Source organism: Phasianus colchicus, chromosome 3 (genome assembly GCF_987193195.1).
Source record: "Phasianus colchicus chromosome 3, bPhaCol1.hap1.1, whole genome shotgun sequence".
Lineage (NCBI taxonomy): Eukaryota > Metazoa > Chordata > Aves > Galliformes > Phasianidae > Phasianus > Phasianus colchicus.
The window spans coordinates 59,377,488-59,402,716 of NC_143438.1; the positions used below are offsets into that span (position 1 = coordinate 59,377,488).

General features: G+C 37.8%; 1 protein-coding gene across 7 annotated transcripts in view; it reads right to left on the bottom strand.

Moving 5' to 3' along the window:
* ASPH (aspartate beta-hydroxylase) overlaps window positions 1-23,291 on the bottom strand; it is a 103,502-nt gene extending 80,211 nt beyond the window's left edge. For 4 of the 7 annotated variants that reach the window (XM_031612954.2, XM_031612952.2, XM_090137642.1 and 1 more), the window contains exons 1-4: window positions 23,110-23,291; window positions 6,864-7,013; window positions 5,978-6,022; window positions 4,369-4,437 (exon numbers count right to left, since the gene is read on the bottom strand). In XM_031612954.2, the coding sequence (XP_031468814.2) occupies window positions 4,369-4,437; window positions 5,978-6,022; window positions 6,864-7,013; window positions 23,110-23,170 (325 nt within the window). In that variant the 5' untranslated portion in view covers window positions 23,171-23,291. Of the gene's footprint in view, window positions 1-4,368; window positions 4,438-5,977; window positions 6,023-6,863; window positions 7,014-10,206; window positions 10,413-17,891; window positions 17,956-23,109 lie in introns of those variants that run through there. The other 3 variants (XM_090137640.1, XM_090137638.1, XM_031612953.2) reach the window with 3 other exon arrangements.
* Window positions 23,292-25,229: the final 1,938 nt, after the last annotated feature.

The following is a 25,229-nucleotide window of genomic DNA, read 5'->3' on the forward strand; positions in this document are numbered from 1 at the left end:
TCAAAATAAGAGAAGCTTATGGCAGAGATGTTTAATGTGCTGCAACATATTTTTCTTATGGCACACAGAGAAAATATCAATGATAATTCTGAGGAAACTTCTAAGTCCACGATGCCCCACATCCTTGTACCTGCATGTCCAGACCTTTACTTGAGTGACCAGCCATTCTCTTTAATTTTTCACTGGATAGCCCAAAAGGTTTTAAAATGATAGATTGAATCCAGGAAGGAACCAAGGTATTATAAATACCTCTCTCCAACTTCTTCCATGGCTTATTTCTATAAAAATTAAATTTTATAGACTTAACTTTATATACTGTAGTCAGTCATCATTCTAATTTGTTTTCAAACTTCGGACAAAAGGAGACAAAAGATATTTATCACAGTAAATTTATTTAGTGATGAATTAAACTTTAATTTAAGAGTGAAAACCCAAATTAAAAAAAAAGACAGTAAAATCAAAATTATAAACACAGAATTATAAAACAACTGTTTATTCTGTTGGAATCTGATTTTTAATTTTTTTTTTTTTTTTTTTTTTAAATCACAGGCTTTAGATGGTATTTCTGTAGACGCGTGAATAACCATACAGAAACTCCTACTGTTGTCCCAACTCAAGACAAAATGTCTTGGGCCTTCATGAAGCGTAACATGGACTATAGCAGTACATTCTCTTTGAAAATCTTCAGAACAGAAAAGGGATCAACAAACTAGGAGACATTTTACCAATTAAAACAAAAATGCTTGCCTCAGCAACAACAAAATAACAAAGCCCAAATCCTTTATCCATAATTCTTTACAAAACCTATCCAAGATTTTGTTTTAGATTTAAAGGCCATTGTATACAAAAATACTTCATCCTAAGCTATGGAAAAGAACATATTATTTTATATATTCTTCTTTTTTCTCTTTAGAACTACACAAACAAGGAAATATCACCACCACAAATTCATAGTTGGGTTAATTTTGTCTTCAATGAAGATAGCTAACTTCTAGCAGATATGTTAAGGATTGCCTATATTTTTCATCCACATAATTGGGAATAAGTGCTTTGCAAAGTGAAACTCATACACAAGCACAGTAAGAAGTAGCTGAAATTAGTGACTAAAAACAAACTGCCCCAACAGGCAGCTGAGTGATGCTAAATCAGTGACTTAAAGGAAACAACTGTTTTACTTTGGGAGAAGTCTAAACAACGCCACTTATCTAAAAGTTAAAATCTTTATCTATTCAACAGTGGTAATACAACTACTTATCAAAAGAATATGCCTTTCTTCGTGTGCAAACACCTCTTCTAAGAGAATGAGCATATGCCAGACTAACACTTAAAGCTTCTACAACAGAAGATGAAATAATAGAGAGAATATGAAAATTATCCTAAATTAAGTAAACCATACCTGAAAAAAAATAGATTAAAAAAACAACAACAAACAAATCTCAACTCCCACCAACTCATCACAGATTTTCTCAACATGAAATCTTTGTATAATTGTTTGCAAATACTTCATTCTACCATAGGTAAGATAAAGGAAAAAAAGTTCACTTGTGGAAGTTAGGATTCTACAGTTCACTTCCATCTGAATGGTCACAGATATACTAGGTTAATTTTTTTCCCCTATTTTCCTATTTTCTAGTAATCCAAGGACTAGAACAATATATTGATGACCTTCTGTATCTGCAGTTCCGAAATTCTACTAACTACTGTATTCAGACTAGAATTTCTCAAGAGATTGTTATTTATTAAAAATAAGTGAGCAATAAAAATTGTCTACAAGGGTTCAGACAGGCCCTGGTGATCCTTATACATGTTTTTTTGTTTTGTTTTGTTTTGCAATACTACTAAAGCCACTGTTTCTCTACAGAGATCAAAAGTGAGTACAGAGGTATAACATTCCTCCTGATTATTTGAACTTTGAAATACTATCCCGTCTTTCCTAGTTAAGAGGAACTTGCAAGGTGCATGGTTGTAAACTAGTTTCAGTATTTTTTTCCACATAATGCTTGTAGGTTCCTTGACACAAAGAAATCATAGGCATTTCAGTTTTGGGTATTAAAAAAAATAAAATAAAATACAAAACTAACTCAATAAACATTTGAGTTTGTTTGGCTGGGGAGGTTTGAGGTAGGCTTTTTTTTTCCCTCCTCTCTAACCTTTGGAGTGGGCTGGGGGAGGGAAGAGTAGACTTCCTACACACAGCTTTCAAAATCGCACAAATCCCTTAAACAGAACTTAATCATTAAAGCTCCTCCTTAAAAAAGCAAGCAAAAAAAACCCCACAACCCTAACACAACAAATAAAATAGTAAATGTTAATCCTACTCAGGTGTGCCCAAATCATATAGAAAATGTATTCAGTATTTTAGTATTCAGCTACTAAACCAATCTTTGAAACACAAATTGCAAATTAAATCTTTAAATTTATACTGAAATCTGAAGGAAATGGAAATATTAAATCACTGCAGATGCAAAGACCTTAGTATGCAGTAGTCTGGTAATAGCTAAAGAACAGAGAATAAAAAATAAGAATTCCTAACTTAAAAGAAATTGTTGTTTTGTTTAAGTCAATTTTAGCACAGAAATCATTTGTTGTGGTAGCCTGACAGACAAAAATCCATGAAAGTCACAAGTCTTCAAACACAGTATATGTACTAACAAAAGCCTCACAAATAAAATAAAGGAGCACTCATTATAAAGAAAGTTACCCTGATGCATTTGAACAGAAGCAGTTGAATATGTTTTTCTTTACTAACTTTGATTACTTAATTCCTCAAGAGGGCATCTAGTCTTTCAGATTTTGTATCAATTAAAAAAACAAAGGTATTCTACATAAATAATAGTGCTGTTCATTTTTAGTACATTTTTTAAATACTAACAAACACAGTAACTTACTGGGATCTTCAACTAACATTATGTTTTTCTAGTAGCTGATAAAATTATAAACAAATGTTTATGTCAACGTTCTGTAACATTTTAGAAATTACGAATTCCTTTGTACTGCTGAAAATACTCTTAAATTTAAATGAGATGAAATCTTACTTCTAAGCAAGAGTTCAAAAATAATGAAAATCAAATTTTGATCCGTGTGACCTTCTAGTGTCACATTTTAAGTATAAAGTTTAAATACATGATAAGGTAAGCTTGTAATAGAAACACTATCACGTATTGGCAGAATTCCCAGCTATATCACGTTGCGTAAAACAGATGTAACAAAGCAGAAGCACAGTTCTGGTAGCCTGAACAAAACTAATATGACTCACAAGAAATTAACATCCACCTTCCATAAATAATGAAGATTAGGATTACTTTATGTAAAATGTTATTTTATCTACTACTTATAATTAATAGCCAATTTGTATCTCTGAAGCGATTCACAACACCGCTCACATTCACAGCATTGCAAACAAGTTCAGTGACTTTTATTGCCCAAGTTCTTCAACTGTAATGAGATTAAACAGACATAATAAGCCCCTGAAAGACTTGCTTATTTCTCCAAACACAAATGAGGAAAAATAAACTGACAAGAAACTGGTTATTATGGAGTGCCAACTTCTAACTAGATGAGATAACATCCTAATACACTACTGATAACTTTGACCAGTTTGAGACATTTCAGATTGCATACTGCTCAAGCTATTATCAACTATGCTAGGGTTTGTTTTCTTCTTTTTACTTGTTTCTGTGATCAGAATAGGTTTACACTTGAAAGCAACCAATAAAAGAAAAATAAACTTTCTAAAATCACTTATATAAGAAGTACTTATCCCATGCTTGATTGTGAAGTGAAGATGGTGATAGTAGAAAAGAGGTAAAAGGGCACTATCACAAAAACATGCCTGTCAGTTAGAACTTATTTAAGATAATCAGTGATCAGAAAGATACATTCCTTAAAACTAGTGCTTAAGACTAGAGTTTTAAGTCATGTAGGATACTGAAAGTGAAAATAAAACAGACTCCTGGAGAACTCAAAACAGTGGTAAAACAGTACAAAAATATGCTAAACAGGTGCTCACAGTCACATACAAAGGCTTGTTATCACTCATTTTAAAATGGACTTGGCTTATCGGGTCTACAAGAACAGTGTTCTAACTCTTGAAGCATCTTAAGTCCTCTCCCCAGTTAATTTATTAACAAACAGAATGATCTTGTAACAGTGGATACAGCAGCATCAACCACTTAACTTCGAAACTGTCCTGCAAGTAAGTACATGATTTACACTAACAGTGATAAATAAGGAGAATACGTACTCCCTCAACTTGCATGAGGAAAAAAAACCACACAAATCTATTAAAATTATTCAATTAGGAAAAAACAACAAACATGAACATGACATATAAATTATATTGATTATTCCTCTCGATTTTGTACTTGCCTAGCAATACTTTAGCATCCTCCACATCAAAATCTCCATCTCCATCAGCATCGTATATTCCAAGTTTGTCTAAAAATGTGAAGAGAAGAACAAGACAGTATTAGGAATTCTGCAACTTGTTTCTGCAACAGTGTTTTCAATGCATGATGGTTAACTGACAATGCTAGGCTGTTACTGTATTGATTATTTAATGCTACTTTTTTTTAACCACCTTTTATTTTATATTGCAAATATTTTAAGCTCCTGTCTTCATTTCGTAGACTTTAGATTGAATGCAGGTTAGTTCTTTTCCCCACATATCTACTTTAGTGCTCATAGACTTAAAACAAGCATATCATAGAATGGTTTAGGTTGAAAGGACCTTAAAGGTCATCTAGTTCCAACCTCACCTACCACTACAGATTCACGCTGCCCAGAGCCCCATCCGTCTGGACTTGAACACGTCCAGAGACTGGGCATCCACAAATTCTCTGGGCATCTGTTCCAGTGCACCACTACCTTCATTGTAAAGAATTTATTCCTTATACCTAATCTAAATCTCCCCTCTTTTAGTTTAAAGCCATTACTCCTTGTCACATCATTACACTGGTCAATAAAAAGTGCCTCTTCAACTTCCCTGTTCATCCCGTTTAGATATTGGAATACTGAATGGAATGTGGTGATGAAGCATTTTCTCACAACAAGTTTTGTTCAGAATAAAATTTAACTTCACAAGAAATGCTCAACATTTTAAAGATGGAAAACAAATATTAAAGCAAAAAATAATAAAATAATTAACAATTTGTTTTCAAATCGTAAGTCATTCTACATTCTCAGAATATAGATATGTAGGTAATTTCATCTTCAGTGCTAAGTTAATAGAAGAAAAGCAGCCTACTTCCTAAATGAATAAACATTCATAGTTTTACGAACAACTATATAGCATCCAGGGTAAACAAAACTTTGTCTACCCTTTTGTAAGTGACATCAGACATCTCACTTTTAGTTTTCTAAGAACTCTGTCAGCATGAAATATAAGCAAAAGGAATATCTGGTTTCTATTTAAAAAAAAAACAAATAGTTTTTAGCATAGAAATACAGTGTCCGGGATTAGAAATGCCCCGAGATATTCAGGTAAATAGAGGATTTTCTAATTAATTTTCATAAATTCAAGCCAAACTTTTAATCAGATAGAAACTCCACACTGACTGCAGAAGGACTTTAACTCCTTATGGTTTGTCAGTTAGTTATTAAATTTTTTCCTCTCTAAATGGGGGCAGAACTTGATTGCTAGCAAAATGAATGAAATATAGTTCATCTATGATACTGAAAAATTTAAAGAAGTTCAGCTTTAGGTCTGGAATAGACAGAAGGTCATCATCACAGCACTGCATCTATCAGTTAGAAAGGATCTTAATTTATTTTTGGTTAAATACAATAGACTAGTGGAATAAATATGATGTTCCAAAAATAAGAATAATATCAAATTCAAAAACAGGTGGAATGAAAAAGATGAGAAATGACTGTTTTGTGTCATTACAGAAGAACAGTAACATATTAAAAGTTAAAGACAAAAATAAAGTTTCTAGCCAAGGGACAGTAAAACAACCTTACTTCTCTAGTATCCTACCTTGTAGTACCTCTGACAAGTTATAACGGAAATCCTTTGCTTTGGCTGCATGCATGGTAAAAATACAGAAACCATTATTTGCATCACTAGACCTAATTAGGTTTCAAGCCAGAAACTTCTCTTTACATATTTCTACATTAAAAAAAATAATAATAATAATTCTAAGAAGTGATTGTAAAGTTTTCAAAACCAGCAGCTGTAAAACTGCATATTGAAGCCTATAACAGAACGAATAATTCTACCTACATACATACATCCTGAAATTTGAGTCCTCAAATTTTCATCCTTAGATATTACATTAACAATACTGTCTTAACGCTTTCATACTGAGACAATTAACATCACTGTAGACTTAAAACTGAGGTCATAAAAATATTATTCATGAGACGAGAATTGTTTGTTCTGGTACTACTACTAACACAGTCCACCAAAGAACCAGTAATAAGATTAGCTACCTACTTCCAACAAAACACTTCTTCAAGTTTCTGAGAAAAACTGAAAACTCAACCAACAAATCTTAAACTGAAATTTCTAATGAGCTACTGTATACATGTTATCAAACCTTGGAGATTTCTTCAATTTTTAAATGCATACAGTACTTCAATAACCTTTTTCAGTTTTCTAAATTCTCATTTTAGCATCAGAATTGAGCTCAGCATTAAAATGTATTTTTTGAACTACACTGCATATTTTTACGTAGGACCTTTTTATACACTCCAATTGTCAATTCAGCTAACTAGCCATGCACTGCTTTGTTTCACCTATACTGAAGTTTAATATTTTGGTTTCCTTTCTGAAAGGTAAAATTGTACCCATACTACTAAAGTAAGTCATAGTCAATATTAGAAGGGTTTTATTACACTATATTAAGATTTAAAATTCTTACCTAGGACTTCTTCATAATCTACGAGTTCAAACCAGACAACTGCTACTGACGTCCAAACTCCCAGCAAAGCAATTACCATAAACCAGGTGAAAAATGAGCTTCCAGAGAGGCCTTCTTTCTTTCCATTCTTGTTTCCTCCATGCTTACTCTCTGTTAAAATAAGGCACACAAATAGAAAAAAATGGATTTATGCTAAAAAATTATGATTGAGCATATAATTATACATTTTGTGGGTTTCTCCTAAATTGGAGTTTTCATATCGCTATGAGTTACAATGGACATCTCAATCATCATCTGTGTGGTAAAGGCCAAACAAATCAAACACCAATCCATTCACCTTCCCCCCCCCCAAAAAAAAAAAAAAAATCTATAATAATAAAGCAACCACATGTAATACGCTTCAACAATTTAGATGGAAAACCCTCCTTTTTCTTCTTTGGTATGTATTTGCACAGAGCTTAACATTTTTGAGATGTTTGTCATTTGTGCCGTTACTCCTCAAGCTGCCACCAGAGGGCAATCCCACCAGCAGAAACACTTGAAGAAAAGCATTTCTTCTGAAGCAGTGAAAGCATTCAAAGCCAGTTGGTACTGCAAAGTTAAGTTACCTTATGAAATCAACATGGCAATTCAAATAGCCTACGGAGCAGCAAAAATCTCAACCTCATCATGTGTAAAATTTGAAGTTCGGTCACTGTACTAACTGACAACTCCTTCTGTTTCTTAGAACTGTGCAGAGGTTCACGTAAAACATAAACATTGCTTTGTCCAGTTTCAGATCGTTTTAGGTAAAGATGTAGTAAACGTGCACCTAAAAAGGTCATCTACAGCTTTTCACCAAAGCTCAAGGTCGGTTCCTCTGCTTCCTTAAATGTGGAGGTTGGTGGCCCTGCCTGTGGCAGGGGGGTTGGAGATTCATGATCCCTGAGGTCCCTTCCAACCCTGGCCATTCTGTGATTCTGATATTTACCACTGCAAGGCTGGCAGTTTCAGACTGACCAGCCCCAGTTTTGTTCCCTTCAAGCCCTGCCCTTTGCCCATCCAGCCATACTGTCGTGCTAGTCCAGCAATCCATCCCCAAGTTGCAAATGGTCAGCAGTTAGCATGTACAAGCTCCTTAAAGAAAGCAATGAAATCTCCCAGAATACTGCCAATACTCCACATTAAAAATATTTTTTTCACTCTTCAAATGATGGTGATCAAACAAATGCCCTCAAGTACACATATATGAAAATGTTCATGCTCAACTCTAGTTAACAACTCTAGACAACAACGATAATTCCAGTTTCAAGTACAGAGGCAGGGAATTCGCATTGCAATTAATCCAAAGCTCAAAATTCACTTTCTCTTAATTTTTTCAAGTTATTAAAACTCCATAAGTGAAATTTTACATTCAAGTAGAGTTATTTAAATAATGATCTTTTATTAAAAAAACTCTTAAAAAAACATTCAAATAACAGCCGTGACTGAAGTGAGAAAAAGCTCTGTATTTCCCTTCCTAATCTTCCTCAAATTACAGTATAACTAGAAGCAACTATTTTGATGTAGTCCACATACAGATAAATACAAAAATACCCTGAACACCTGAATATTACCATGATTCCTCATTAGAATAAAAAAGGAGTAGCTTTTTAGAGATGAGTAACGAAAGACTGGTGGCTTATTCCAGCTATCGGTATGATATAGAAGGACTTTCAGAGCCTGCTTTTCATCAGGTTCATAGCTGCAATGAACAAGCTTTTTATTATAGTCATAGTGTTATGTACCATGGTGAAAGCTATAAAAAACAACTGGCTCACTTCGGCGCATACTGAGCAGTACTTAAAGAATATATTTCTTTACTACTACTATTACAAAGATCAAATATGAGATATCTGGCTTACTTTGTACATTATACACATTGTCCTTGGTATAAGCTATCAATAATATTTAGAAACAGACAACTCACACCAGGCACGTTCCACTTCCTAATACATAGTAACCAAATTACACAGGCACAATTTTATGAGCTATGTGCATCTCCCTTATGGGAAGATGTATGGATACCTTGATAACGCAGACAGAGGCAAGCAGTATGTGGTAATACACTCAGAAATTTTATCAACTACGTATGAAAATTATCAAAGCCACACTTGAACTGGAAATTTTAACATTCCAAAATAAATTATGTAACTGCAGAATGTGGTTATGCCTTATTTGAGTGCTTTAAAACCTTTAAAAAATGAACCCTTGGGCTAAAAACATTTTAAATTATTCCAGGTTACTGTTTTGTTCTAGAGCAAACCGTGTACTAAAAGAGGAAAACAGAAAAGATTATCATGTTGTATCTCATACTAATTCAATTTACCTTATTGTTTAGTACTTTGTATTTATCTCTAATGAAAATGGTGGTAGTTAATAGAAGAAATGGAAAACAACAGAAAAAAAAAAGTAATAATAAAAAGGTAACTTTCCTTTTTCAATTTAGAAGTTGTTTCATGAAATTTCCTCAAAAACAGATTCTGATATAAAAATATCTTTCACAACAGTGAAAAAACACATTTTTGTGCTCTGGTTTCCCTCCTTCTGGGCACAATATTTCCAAAATCTGCTACAAATTCCACCACAGCAGCTTTATCAGGTAGCTCTGACATACATGGAAGTCAGGCGACATAAAAATTCGTGCATGCTCTCAACAGAACCAAACACACACAGAACAAAAAACTGCAAGCCATTACGGAAGACTGCCTCCAGCTTAGAACACATTCCAGACAGTTAATTCTACATTCAAGTCCTCTCCCTGTGCCCGCTGCCAGCCATGTCCAAAGTAGGTCATCTTCCATATCTGGCAAGCCTTTGCTTACACCACCAGATGGCTTTATGCAGACATCATAAAGTCTTAAATTGTGCTGTATGCCTCAGTGGCAAATTTTTAAAAGTCCTGTATATCACTCATCCAAATTAAGAGTCATGGTTAGATAACACATTAAAAAAAAATTTAAAAAAGCATTAAAAACATTTGCCTTTTACTTTAGTTAACTTTGAAGGTGCTCAGCAATTTTACATACTTCAAAAATAACTTTCAAGTGAGATATCTGCACACAGAATAACGTCTCTTGTGTTAACAATGTGTGCTTACTCAAAGAGAAATGAAGATACAATGAGGAGTTGGCATAAATCCGTGAGAATTCTCTACTTCGGGAAACACTGAATCAAAACCAGAGGCAGTCAGTAATGCAGACTAACAGTAAACCGACTAGAAAGTACCAACATGCCACAGTAAGCCAATTATTTTGCTGATTACAGAGTCAGTATTTGCAACCAGGCATTTTCAGTTTGCTGACAAAAACAGTTAGGACTGTACCTGTGTCGTTGGCCATAACACTGGTGTTCAATTTCCACCAAGTGAGCGCGTCCTTATCTCCACAGCTAACACTGAAGGCAGGGTAAGAAGCGATTTACCCTCACTGTAGTCTTGCAACAGGAGCTGATGAGTTTCGTAAAGCTAGCTCAGCTGGAACCCGAAACTGGACCAAAGTGAAAACTCTCCTCCAAAAAATCTATTTTTAGAGTGGTTATCTTCACGAGCCAAATGCTTTTCAGAACTCATATGGCAATCCCATTCTGACGACAATCAAATTCACTTGCGCCTCTTAACAGAGCACCCTGAGTAGCTGATCCTTTCCCCTCCCCTTAATCTCTCAACGTCACACATAGCAAATGAAATCAAGCACGCTGCACTGCATGCTGCTGCCATCCACAGTGCCTCACTGCCTGCGCTCTGAGGGCGTTACATCCACCAGCATAAGCTGGAGCACAAGTCCGGACACACAGCCTGCCTGCTTGCATTTGTCAGGCTGGCCCTCGCCCAAGGAACTTTCTCCACGCTGTCACTCCTCTAGCAGCTTCCCAAACTTCTGTGCAGACTGACTCTTTCCAGTTGGCTTATCACTCAAAAAGACAGCCAATTTCTGAAACGTAACATTGAGCCTAGGAGTCCCTTTGAATTGATTATATGTGTTGTTGCCAAAGAATTTTCAGATCAGAACAGTTCCTCCAGAACACTTCTTATTTGCTTCTAGCAGACTGAATGAAGGGGTTCTGACAATTTTGCCATAGCAAAGCCTGTCTGCTCATAATGCACCACATACCAGACAAGAATTCTACTGCACATTCATAGAATCATAGAATCACAGAATCACTCAGGCTGGAAAAGACATCAAAGATCAAGTCCAACCACAACCTAACTGTACTACCCTAACTAACAACCCTCTGCTAAATCACATCCCTGAGCACCACATCCAAACAATTTTTTAAACACATCCAGGGATGGTGACTCAGCCACCTCCCAGGGGAGCCTATTCCAGTGCTTAACAACCCTTCTGTCAAGAAGTGTTTCCTGATATCCAACTAAACTTACCCTGGCACAACTGGAGGCCATTTCCCCTCGTCCTGTCACCTGTCACCAGTGAGAAGAGACCAACCCCACTCTCGCTGTAAGTACCTTTCAGATATTGGAAGAGAGCAATAAGGTCTCCCCTCAGCCTCCTTTTCCCCAGACTAAACAGCCCCGGAAAAATTCACTGAAAGCACCAGAGGTGTTGATATTCCTTTCTTCCCCCTTTCTCTTTCAAAACTCATATCACACCTCCTTCAAATTCTGAAAACATGCATGCTACTTTTTCAGCAAGTGACCAGCATAGTGTCCTCCTTCTCAAGGACCAGAAAAAGAAGAAAAAGCAACAACACCATAATACAATTTACATCTGTTTTAGCAAACTGTCCTTTTCCAATTCAAACAAGAGGCAGCTCCCTTTTGGTGGAAGAGGGTGAAATCAACTCCTGTCCAATTGGCAGCAGCCTTGATGAAAGCTTTACTATTTAGCACTTTGTTCTTTCTCTTTCACCCTTCTTTAAAAATACAATAACAATAAAAAAGTGAAGCATTACAGTACAAGGTATTTGGAAAGCCATCATACATCTCCTTTGGTTTTTACAATCCAGTAACTAATCCCCAAACACAATTCCCAATAGCCACAGGCAGAACTCCAATGAGTTTAAGACTTTTCAAAGAGAGGTAAAGAAAGTGCAGGCAGATAATTCTATCAGCAATGTATCTTTCGACTACTTTAAAGCCATGTGAATACATCAAGGAGAACGGATGATTTAAGAAAGACCTCCTTGTTCCAGCAACACATATGATGTACAACAGATTTATAAACAAACAGAAGAAATTAAGCAAAGGTAAAAGCTCACTGTGTATGGAGAAATCGATAGCTTATTAAAGAGAATCAGTTTTAAGTGCAATGGTATGGAGTCTGTTGCATAAAAAAAAACATGTTGATAGGCATTAGATAAGGCAATTTATTGCCACTTCAACACAGCTGCATGATTTGCATATAGTGTATTTTACTACAAGTGGACTCACAGAGCATACAATTAATGCTGACAACCTGACGTCCACATCATACATAGATTGGAAGAGACTGCTTCAAAATTATTTATCAAGCTGAACGTGGGTAAGCAGTTGCAGTACATCATTCTATTTTGTTTACTTCAAAACAAAAGTTTGTTCTGGGACAAATGAACAGTGAATAGAATCAGAGAGAGTGAGGACAGTTGAAAAAATCATTTCAAATACACACTACTGATCTGAGCTACCAGACAAACATACACTGACCTTTAACCAAGTATCCACAGCTTTGCATTGTGCCATTCAAAGCAAACACACTATGAGAAATGATTCAAGAAATGGAAAACACATTCCTCCCTGACAGGGAAGCTGCAACTAAAATTGAGAAAATGATCATCAAAAAGAAGATGGACCAAAGGACTGCACAACCGAGCTACTGTAACTCATCATGAATAACATGATTAACACATACCCTCACACCTGTCTCTATGGATGCTATAGAACAAAACACTCAAGTTAATGTAATTTTGGTTAGCATTATTTAAGAAAAACCTTAACTAAACAGATAATTAAAAAATGAAGACTTGGATCAGTTAAGTCAGCGGTACAAACTTCTTGAATACACTCATTCTACAGTGTTGAAATGCTTTGTATTATTTAAGTGACACTCAAAAAACAGTATCTCTCACATCACTTGTATAAGTGTTAGTTTGAAAACTATTTGCAAGAGAAATTTGCTATAACTATGCAGTATAGTATAACCATGAACACTATTTTAGTTAATTTTAGGAAAGCATAACTGACCACTTAGGACACCACCTGATAGAGCTACCAAAGTGCAAGCAAGAGATTATAAGAGGGGAAAAAAAAATAAATATGAACATAGAAATAATGACTGTTTCAAAGCACCAACTGCAGCTGTTTTGATGCATGCAATTATTTCTCACAGAGGCAGGAAGAAGTACGGGAGCAGTTATGGATTATCACATGACGAGAAAGCTGCACACGAGAGCACAGTTACAAAAATAAGAAAAAAACAGTAAAATCAAAAACAGCAAAGCAGTTCAACAGAAAAATATCTATAAGTAGCAAATGGGAGATAAGTTGTCAGAGCAATATAAAAAAAGTGTAAATAAAGCGTGAATAAAAGTGACAAATAAACTAAGATATGTTACAATATAACTGTTCCACTACTAACAGAGATGTATCATTAGCAGAGGACAGCCACATGGCCAGTTACTGCTTGACAATTTGCCAAATCATCTTTTCAAATACAATTAACAACTTAAACTAAAAGAATTCTTGCAAACCATTTTCAACAATACAATTGCAATTAATTACTTTGCACAGCTGTTATTTTGAAAGTGATCAGTAGCAAGTATTTTGAGCAATAACTATTAAAGAGAAGCTTACAGCACTCTCTGTAGTTCTCATTATTCCTCCTCTTATTAAAATAGCTTTGTCAACTCAATACTGTGAGATAGATCAGCTATTTGTATATGTATATACACAAGCACATAATATAAACATACATATATATACACACACACACACACTTGCATGTTTTGCAACCCCACCTATAGCAGTAGAACTACATGAACCTTCCAACCCAAGCCATTCTATGATCCTATGATTTTTGGTGTGTACATATTTTAAAATCTAGATTCAATAAGCATACATATTGAACTGGTACACTCTGACAAATCTTCACATCATAACAACTACAGTACTCTACCAAGATTGAAACTGATTTCAATCTTCAGGCTTCACCCAGTATACCAAGGGTGTAACTACAGATATATCACGGACAAATTGGACCTTGGCCCAGGGCCTGATCCAGCCTCTCCCTGAAAGTCTCCAGGGACAGGGCATCAACACATCTCTGGGCAAACTGTACCAGTGTCTCACCACCTTCACTTTTAACAGACTTTTTTCTTATAACCAATTTCAATCTACCCTCTAGGAGCTTGAAGCCATTTCTCCTTGTTCTATCACCACAGACCCTGCTAAAGAGTCTGTCCCCTTCTTTCCTGTAGCTCCCCTTTAGATAATGACAGGCTGCTATCAGGGCATCTTGGAATCCTCTCTTCTCCATGCTGAACAGCCCCAGCTCTCAGCCAGTCCTCGTAGGAGAGGTGTTCTATTTCATGGATCATTCGTGCGGCCCTTCTCTGGACATGCTCTTACAGGTCTGTGTCTCTCCTGTACTGAGAATTCCACATCTGGATGCAGTACTCCAGGTAAGGCCTCACCAGCACAGAGCAGAGAGGCAGAATCACCTCCCTCGCCCTGCCAGCCGTACTTCTGATGCAGCCCAAGATACAGTTGGCTTTCTGGGCAGTGAGGGCACACTGCCGGCTCATGTCTAGCTTACCATCCACCAGTACCCCAGCTCTTTTTTTTCATCCCCCAGCTTGTATCAGTGAGGGTTGCCTTGATCCAGGTGCAAGACCTCACATTTGGATTTGTTCCAAGTGAGGTTCACCTGGGCCCAATGCTCTGGATGCCATCTTGTCCCTCTGGTGTGTCAACTGCACCCCACAGCTTGGTGTCATCGGCAAACTTACATTCCATTTAGGTATGAGTAGAGAATACACTCAGCATTGTTTAAACTAAAAGTTCTGTTGATGTGAAAAAGAAAATTTTAGGCAGGTAAACCATAAAATCTAATCAATCTCAGAATCAGATGACAGAGGATATCTTTTGAGATTCTAAGTATTTACACTTTTACTTCTCTGTGCATATGTGTAAGGTACTGCTATTCAAAAGCATTGAGACATTCATTCGTTATCTGTACACTCTGTATGAACTCTTTATACAAGTGCAGAAATGGACACAGCTGGAGAAAGGCAGGGCATCCAGACTAGCATGAACTGGAAGAATGCAATAAGAGAAATTAAAAAAGAAAGGAAAACACAGTTAAGCGTAAGCAGTAGGTGTGATTTGTTTTTACTGTAATAGCAACTACAAAATCTAACTCAGAGTGGACCACATGTTTTCCAAACCCTCAACTGAAGATCTTGACTGAAGAGCTGAGTCTAATTAAAAGAAATCAAATGCAACAGTAAAAAATAAAATAAGATAAATGCAGAAACAGTAGACTAGAAGATCAGATTTTAAATATGAGATGGTCAGTATTTCTTAAAGGTCAGCCTACTCCTGAATATAAAGCTGTTATTGTTTGCCTTTTTTATATTGTCAGCTACCTTTATGGTTCACAGGAAGTCCCACAATATTTAGAAGACTTATTTAGAAGAGTTGGAAGCTAAGACAATTTGTTATTAAGGAATAAGAATTAACTAATCTTCAGGGGAAAAAAAATCAAGTACAAAACAAGACTTTGACCATTAACTGCCTGATTAAAATCACACCTTGTTCCTAGTTTTTATTAATATCATTTAGTTATATTTATCTTGTGCTGAAGCACCTTCCCTATGGAGACAAGCTGAGTAAGTTGGAGCTCTTCAGCCTGGAGAACGGAAGGCTGTGGGGGAATCCTACAGTGGCCTTCCCAGACCTGAAGAGAGCCTACAGGAAAGCTGAGGAGGTACTTTTTATAAGGACACACAGCAACAGGACAAGGTTGGAAATAGCTTTAAACTGGAGGAAGGGTAGATTTAGATTAGAGTGGTGAGACACTGGAACAGGTTGCCCAGAGAGGTTGTGGATGCCCAACCACTCCATAATCTTTACCACAAACAGTGAACAAATCCCGACTGTTTTAAATTTAAGTAATTTCTTCTTAGGCATACACAAATCAAAAACCAGAAAATTTATTGAGAAAGAAATCTACTTCTTATTTCATATGTTTCTTCTACGAGGATTTATGTTTTTTGCTTGTTTGTTTTTTAAATAACTGCAGGTTTTCTTTCCAAGAAGAAAACAGTCACAAATTCAATACAGGAAGAAACTCTATACTATATACCATATACTAATTATGTCCTATGAGCTTGTACAATTTTGTTAAAACTTCTCAAAGGCACTTTTTGAAAATACAGCACAACAGTGAGTTCTACTTGCAGTACTAACCCTCTCCACTTTTCACTGACATTTGGGGAGCCCAGCTGTTTGCCACCATTGGAAGCTGCTGCAGTTAGCAATTTTTCTTGAGAGTTCTGTTTAAGCAAGAGTAAATGCTGAAGTAAGAGGAAGTAAAAATGAGTACAGAGATGTGCACTAGTAAGAAAAAATCCTGAAGCCATATCTGTTCTTCTGTAAAAGTTCTAGAAAGATGATCAATGTCAAAAGCTAGACAATTTTAGTCCATGTTTTCTTCTGGTTTTGGTTTTTTTTTTTTTTTTGATCAATTGGCTCTCTCCCCCACAGGAAATGTAGAGATAGCTAAATTAGCTCACTCAGCTACAAGCAACAAAGATTTACAAGTATACAATGTAGTCTATATTCATATATAATTACAAGGTTAATTACATATTTGGTTGTATTTAGAGCAGAGTTCAGGAAAGGTAACGTGAAGGAAGTGCAAGAAGTATTTAAGCCCAGTATGTACAAATTCTGCTAGTGGTGACCTTTATAAAAGGCTTCTATTACATAAAGTTTCTATTACATAAAGTTGAAACTTCTCAACTTTGCATACAGCATGCTGGTATTAATTTTAGTTTCTTTTTTTCCCTTGTTCCATTTTCCTGTTCTGTAATGTGGGTCATATCAGTTTGTTTTAGCAATGAGTCCCAGTTAAGACACAAAGGAAATAAACCAGATGATGTAGTTTTCTCTCAATTACTTTTTCCATAGTTTGAAGGAGTTTTAAAAATAACCCAATAAAACTCTAGTTGCCGGGCTATAGTCTACAATTCTGCTATGTACTGTATTCATGGAGAGGAAAAAACAAATAAAGCACATTTAAAAATCTTTTTTAATGCCTGAAACTTAGCAAAGTTTAAAGTCTGATTCAAAATAGACTTAATTAGGTATAGCTTCACAGAGGTGGAATGAAACTGCAATTCCTACAGAGTTCAAAAGAATGAATGTATGTACAGTATGAAACTGTAGGTTTCATACCTACAGTCATTATGGCATCTTGCTTAAGAAGATAGAACTGTTTCCTTCACTTATGGAAAGAATGTGTTTCACAGTTACAAACTATTAACTGAACTTCCTTTGATAAAAACAAAAGCCCCCCCTTACAAAAACAAAACAAAAAACCAAAAACCCATCACACACTACTGTAAAAAGAGATAAAGTGAGAAATTTTACATTAGTAGTTATTATAAACGAATCAGAACCTCAGGAATTAAAGTTACAAAATAAGGAAAGCACTACTCAATAGTTATAAAACTTATAGCTTTTGAAGTTTTTATACATGAAGTCTTCAAACAACTTGGTAGCATTTGTTATACTTGTTAAGCACATGCATAGTAATAGTGCAATCACATACGAAGGAGATAGAAAAGCTTGTTTCATTTAAGAAGTTCTAACAAAGCTGAACCACACGCACTCCAATCTGTTCAAACTTGGTATATAAATACCAGCATACTTCATTTACAGTTTGTGTAAAGACATAATGTTATGAGTTATGATCTGCACTTCAAAGCATATCTCAAAACCTTTCCATGCAAAGAGCTAGTCTGTAGAATGCGGTTAAAAAAAATATTGCTGCAGGCTGTCACACAGATTACCAGTTTGTGATCTTCAGCAGGAAAGAACCTCTCAGGTAAATCAGAAGTTCACTGCACAAGTTCTCTACAATGAAGAATTCAATGTAAGAATTAGCATAGGAACACTTCTTACATGTTATGAAAGTGATTCAAAATGGGTCCAGCTGAAAAGGAATGGTTCAGTTGTTTCTTTGTTGCTGTTTTATACAAGTTATCCATAAAGCATTTTCAGTTTCAAGAAACAGCAATATCGAAGTCCCACAGCTTCATGCACTTCATAATTAAAGATTATTTTAACGCACATGCCTTTTACTACTAGTAAATGTTGCTGTCTTTACATAAGTCCTTAATTATCCAGCCATCACTTCAGCATGTCAAGCCAGACTGTTCACCTTCCATGTTTAAGTCCAAATGCAAGGTGCTGCACCTGGGTTGAGGCAATTCCAGATATGAAAACAAACTGGAAGAATAATTCATTGAGAGCAGCCCTGCTGAGAAGGACTTGGGGGACCCAATGAACAAAAAGCTGGACATGAGCCAGCAGTGTGCTCTTGCAGCCCAGAAGGCCAGCAGAACCTTGGGCAGCATCAGAAGAGGTCTGGCCAACAGGGCAAGGGAGGCGACTGTCCTTCTCCACTCTACCCTCATGAAGCCCCAGCTGGAGAACTGTGCCCAAGCCTGGGGCCCCCAGTACAGGAGGGACATGGAGCTGTTGAAATGGCTTCAGAGGATGGCCAGATAACCACAGGGGTGGAGCACCTCTCCTAGAAAGACAGGCTGAGGGAAGGGAACTGGGCCTGTTCAGCCTGGAGAAGAGAAGGCTCTTGAGTGACTGCAGCATTCCAGTATTCAGAGATAGCTTCTAAACAAAAGGGAGGCCAACTTTTGACATTGTCTGACAGGAATAGGACAAGAGAGAATCAGAAGTGATAGAATAAGGAGCTTTAAACTGAAAGAGGGGGGATTTAGGTCAGATGTTAAGTAGGAATTTACTCAGAAGGTGGTGATGTACTGGAATGCATTGCCCAGAGAAGTTGCGGATTTCCCATCCCTGGAGAAGTTCAAAGTGCAGATTCAATCTCACCCTGGATTGTCAGTCTAGCCTCATTACCAGTGCTCATTAATCAGACAGGAAACTTGCAGGTGGATTCTCAAAGTGACTGTTGAAAACTGAGAAAGTACACTTCAGCCCTTCATGCCTCTGATATTGTTGGTGATACTTCAGTTCACAGAATCACAGAATAGTTCTCCACCCTTCATTTTAAAGAAGCTCTATCTCCAAACACTATTAAAAAAAAGTTACCTCTCCTATTATACCAAGTAAACTTTTAAGGAAAAATATATGAACACAGGCATCCTTATGGATGTAGAGCACTAAGCTCCTCCATGTTTGAAGCACAACAAATAACAGTTTTTGTCCCACACTGACTTACTGCATACAGCTAATATACGTCAGACAGCACAAAGCAAGTCTGAGATTTCTACCTACAGTAGATCAGAAGAAGCAAAACTTTTCTTAATGTCTTTATTACACATCAGCATCTCAGAAGGCAGGATGAGTTACTTCTCAAGGGAAAAAACACAGATATAGGGAAGGTAAAAGGCTGTGTTTGTTTTCATGTGAGTGCTGGTACACCTGGGTATCAATTTTAAAGCTCACAGTCATAACAGGACAAGAAATCCAAATATAAGCCAGTATGGAGAAACGACTCACATACTGTGTGCAAACTGATTATTTTTCATTGCAGAGTGATGTCCGTAGTCCATCACTGTACCTTTCCATAACGAACAGCATACTGAAAGTTTCATACAGATAGATCTAAAAGATGACATGGCTGAACTGAAAAATCCACTTGAAGTTTCAGAAGAAATGTTGTGAAGATAATGGTCAAAACACACATCAAAGCAACTTGAGCAGGAGAAAAAGAAGTGTGATCTGTTTAACTGATGAATTTTCTGTGCAAATTAGATAAATTAAAAAAAAAAAAAAAAAAAAAAGAGTCCCGCACAGAGAAAGTATACTATAATGCAGTCCTTGCAATAAAGATTAAATAAAATATGAAAGTTCATACAAATCAATAGGCACAGGCTGCTCTGGGCAGCCTAATCTAGTGTTTGGTAATCCTGCACATATCAGGGGGGGTTGAAACTAGGTGATCATTGTGGTCCTTTTCAACCACATTCAATGATTCTATGAAATACCTTCATAACAGCGATACTGTTAACTAAAAAAGGAATTAACATTAACACAGAATTGCATTTGGATAAGAACATCAGGTCAACTGAAAACAAACAAATAAAAGGTTAAAAAAGTACCCAGAAAACAATGGAAGGATGAGATTAATGGACTTCGGACTTTCAGAGGTCCAAAAGATGAATGAGAGGGAGTGAGATGCTTGGGAACAGATTTGCATTTGGAAATACAAGGACCCTATGTGGTTCAAAAAAGGAGAAGTAAAAAAATCAAACATCTTCTGGGACTCTGCAAGGAAAAGTAGGGTATATCAGAAGGTCATCTCGATTGCTGTTATAGAGATTAAGATGTTACAGCTTGGAGACGGAGAACTTACAGAAGCAGGAATTTGGTTTTAATGCATGAAGAAAATAATAATGCAATTACCTATAGAAGTAGGTAATGTTTTGTGCCAGAAATGTGTTTTTTGTTACAGTGTCTAACTTACTAGAGAACTAGCCTCCCACTCCAGCCCTGTTTCACTCACAAAGGTTACATTTCCTCTAGAGAATATGGACTTCTTACATTTTAGCTGCCAGCTGCCACAATTAGCAACATGAGCTAGAGGGATTTTTTTCATAGTTTTTATCACAACTGCACAGGGAATGTTTTCCCACCTTCTACCAGAGGCAATTCTAAGTAACCACTATAGAAGCTTGATACTAAATTACTGGTAAAGTAACTTAGGCTAGGAAACATCTGGATGATATATGAAAAGAAAATAAAGGATTTATTTATTTATTTTTTTAAGTGTGGATATATATAGGCCATGTTTCCATTCAAGCACTGTGCAAATTATTCTATTTAAACACATTTTACAAACAAAACAGGTACAGAGCATAAAATTCTTAATATGTCATCACATAAACTAGCATCACAGAAATGACACATTAGAAACTGCATTTTTAGTTCTGATGTCAAACCTCCCTCCATCCAAAACACAGAACTGTTAAGAAGACAGACACCAAGTACTGCATAACTATGGGACCAGTGAGATATAGATTTAAGCACTCCCTTAAGTACTATGGGAGAAAATATAGCAGCATATCACATGAAGTTAAATGTCTTAGCAGCACTACCCTTAATTCTACAAATAAATACAACCTATAACATTACTCAGACTTTTTCATCCATCTGTATTTTGAAAGCAGTTGTGTTGCTGATCCTCACTTTTACTGGAAGGCTTCTTCAAAGACACCTGCTAATGCCCCAGGTATTTCCAAATTTCCTGCCTTGTGAAATTTGAGTTAATTCAAGACCAAGTGATACTTTATTGCACTTCTGACATTTCAATGAAACTTAAGACAGTTACATGAACATTCCAGTTAGTACTATTTCAGACCTAATCTATCCATAACGTCAACATCTCCTAATGTGGAAACCTCGAAGCAAATTACTGCATTCAGATTGAGGCATTGCACAGATTTCAAGATGCACTGTAAACTTCGTGGTTTCAGAGCTGTGAGCAATGCTGTGGCAAAGAGCCTCATCCTCACCCACAAGTTGTTGTGAAAGTGAGTACCAGAGCCTCAAGGTTGAGGTTTCCATGTCTCACAGTGTCAATTACCAACTGTCCCAAAACTGCAGAATGCTCCGTGCCTGCTATAAAGATTCTGCTTCCCCCAGTGGTCTTTTATTCACCTGGGAGTTACCATCCATCACCTCTTTCTTCAGTTCCACCTATGAAAATGGCATCGGCCTCAATTTCTACACTTATCCAAAAGATTTTATCTAGTAGTAACTGAAACTAGCAAGAGATTTGTCTAAATTTAAGAGGTTACATCCTAGGAGCCTGCCTAACACATTACTCATAGTGCTACACCCCTCACTGACAACAGTAAATAAAGAATTCCCTGTGCAATTACACAAAACAGACAGCTCTTAATAATTTTTAAAAATATATGATTTTACTTAGTCTGAAAATAAAAATCTACAGAATGCTTTGATGCATTGAAAACATCATCCAATCTTTGAAGCAATATTTAAAATAACAACAGAACTGCTTGAGTATCTGTAGTATTCAAAATTGTACAAGAGATGCATGTTCATTACACATTATCATTGGAAATATGTTTTCGGCTTGCTTAATACTGCAGACGAACAACAAGTAGCCCCACTCCAAGGAAAAAATGTAATGCAGTGACTATTGCCCATGCCAGGAATTGAAAAAGGATGAAACGAAAAGCAACCGCCCACTTCAGTTATCACTGTATATCATCTCTTGCATGCCTAAACAGCACTTGAAATCTTTTTTCTCAATTCATCACGTGATAGATAAGCTAATCCTATGTAGTTCATCCCTTAACAAATACTGTTCTCTGTGTTATCGCTATACTCAAGGAGAAACAGCAGAGATTGCTTCAGCACCATCTTCATCACGCTCCATACATCAGCAAGGCTCAGACCCGAGTGACAGCTCTCAAACCCTCGGTAGGAGCAGCTCCTCTACCTGCTGCAGTGGAAGCAGACCTCCTTCTCCTCAGTCAGGCACGACCTGCTGTGCTGAAAGAACCTCGTGCACACGGGGCTTTCCCTGCCTACCCCACCAAGAGAATGCTGAGCAGTTTATTAACTCAGATTTGGTGCAGCACTGCCAGAAGGGCAGCTCTCTCCGAAACACCTTCTGCTTGCACGCTTCCAGGATGACTCCTGTATCCTCCTGCACTCTGTATAGCCATCAGGTCAGCTGATGCACCTGTAACAGATCCAGCACCCCCAGACCGCTGCTTCTGGGCACAGCAGTAGAAGATGATGTTCTAAACACACACAGACGAACGCACGCACCACAGCAATCCCCCACCGGGCGCTTCAACTCCACCCCAGGCCTCTGCAATAGGACCACCGACGCCTGAGACCCGCCCCGATCCATTCAGAGGACCTCTCCGGAGCCGCCTAGGCCACGTCTCGCCTCCGCCTGAACTCCAGAGCAGGTGAAGGCCGGGACGGAGCGCCGGACCCCCGCCCCCCACCCGCCGCTACCCGTCCAGAAAACGCAGCCCGACTCACCTCGCTTAGAGCCGGGGCCGGGAGTGCCGCCGGTGCCCTTGGAGCCCTTGCGGGAGGCCATGGCGCCTCCTGTCAGGTAACGCGGGGCGGGGCTAGACCGGGAATGAGTCAGGAGCCGCCGCCGCCCGAGCGCTGCGTGCGGGAGCGCCGGCAGCCACCGCGGCCAAGCGCCGGGCACGCCCCCTCCCCTCCCGCCCGCAGCCTCCAGCCAATGGCGGAGCGCACGGGGCGACGGGGCGTGACCTTTCTCTGCGCCGATTGGCTGCGAGGCGGAGGGGGCGGGAGGAGCGGCTGCGTGAGGGCTGCGCGTGTCCGCCACGCTCCCCGTCGCCGGCGGCTTTGAACGTGGCAACATGGAAGCGGGGCGGCCTCTCGCGAGGCTTCGCCGGGAGTGCGCGGAGCTGAGGGCGGGGTCTTACTCTGAGGGGTGGGGGAGCTGTGTTGGGCTGCGGCGTGGCTGTAGGGGGGAGCACCGTGCTCTGCATTTCTCGGGTGTTTGTATCCCAGCCTGATTGCCGCTAAATGCCCGAATTATGGGCAGTACCTTGTTAAAAGCATAAATTATTAAGTGGTTAAGCATGTAGGAAGCACCTCTTCCACTCACCTGGTAAAGCAGTTTGGCAAAATACATTGTTACATTACATCCACGAGTGAGTTCTCAAGCAGCCTTATGAGCGTTCGGAGTGTTTCAGTCTGTCGTAAACGAGCCTTTTTTTCCACAGAAATTCTGGTTGTTTCTTGTTACTCAGTGGTTTGGGTTGAGGCATACAGTGGTTTGGTGTGATGAGAAATTGCATCTGAAATGACAGCAAACTCACCTTTGAGACCTGAGTGTAAACATGGTGTTTTAGGTTAAAATAGGTGGTTTGGGAAATTAGAACCTTTGAAAACTGGGGTTTGGAGAGAGAATGTTATTCCTGAAGCAAAGGCTGGAGCTGGTCTTTGAAATGAGTGATGCAGTGGACCTAGCCTGAAACAATAAATTACTGAGCAGTTCCATGAGCATCGTTAATTGGTTATTCTCCATGAGATTGAATTTAGATGCTTCATCCCGAGGCAGGATGACAGCGTGGTCCTTTAGGAGTAAAGGTGGTTTCACAAGCATCAGTGTGAAGTCTGTTCCTTGGTGTCATTTTCTCATGTTACTCTACCAAAACCTTGTTTTTCACGCTGTGTGGAAGGAGCTGATGTTTTGGAGATGTGCTCCTTTCATCTGGCAAGGCTGGAACTGGCAAACAAATTCAGAATTTTCTGGAGAAGCAGACAGAACCCGTTAGCACATACAATTTGTCACAGAAATGCTGTTGAGGTCAATAGTTATCATTGCAACAGATGGCAACATACAATGCAAGGAAAAAAAATCATTCTAAAGATAGCAATTGGAAATTGATAATTTGTAATTGTGCTTATTTAAAAAGATAAAATTAATAGAAAAAAAAAAAACCAAAAACCTGTATGCATGACTGTATTCTCATATGTGGTGGAGACTACCAAATAAGAAGGCAGTTTCCTGTGATTAGTGTGGGATGCAGCTTCCTGGAGCTGTGCTATAGGAAGTGGCATTCTGTTAAGAGATATGAAGAACGTATAAGCAGTTGGGTGAGTTATTTACTGCAGAACAAACTTTTGACTGTAAATGGACTGTAAAATTGCTACCTCTGTGTTTCAGTGGTATGCAGATGCCAGCATTTAGGTCCTGGTGTAGTCAGTGTCCGCTTGTGCCCTCCTCCACCCAAGTAGGCTCTTGCAGAAGAATTAAAGCATACATACCGAGATTCAACTATTTAGAGCTGTGTTGTATCTTTGTTCTGATCTCCAGCATTCTGCATCACGTTGTGGTTCAAAGGTTTCTGGTAACTTCCTGTAGCATCAGAAAGCCGTTTTCTTTCCAATGCACAGACAACTCTAAACAAATGAAAAAGATATGAGGGGATGCTGTCTTGCTGAGATGAGAGAAACTTTCCTTGTATTCTTGCCTAATTCTGATCACATACGTTAAATCTGATGATGAAGCATGGCTGTAGAATAAACAGCCTTTCAGATCAAGTTAGTAGAAAACATTAGTGCTGGTTTCCCTGTTGTGGAAGCATGTGGTCCATATTTTGCTATTGGAGATGCTT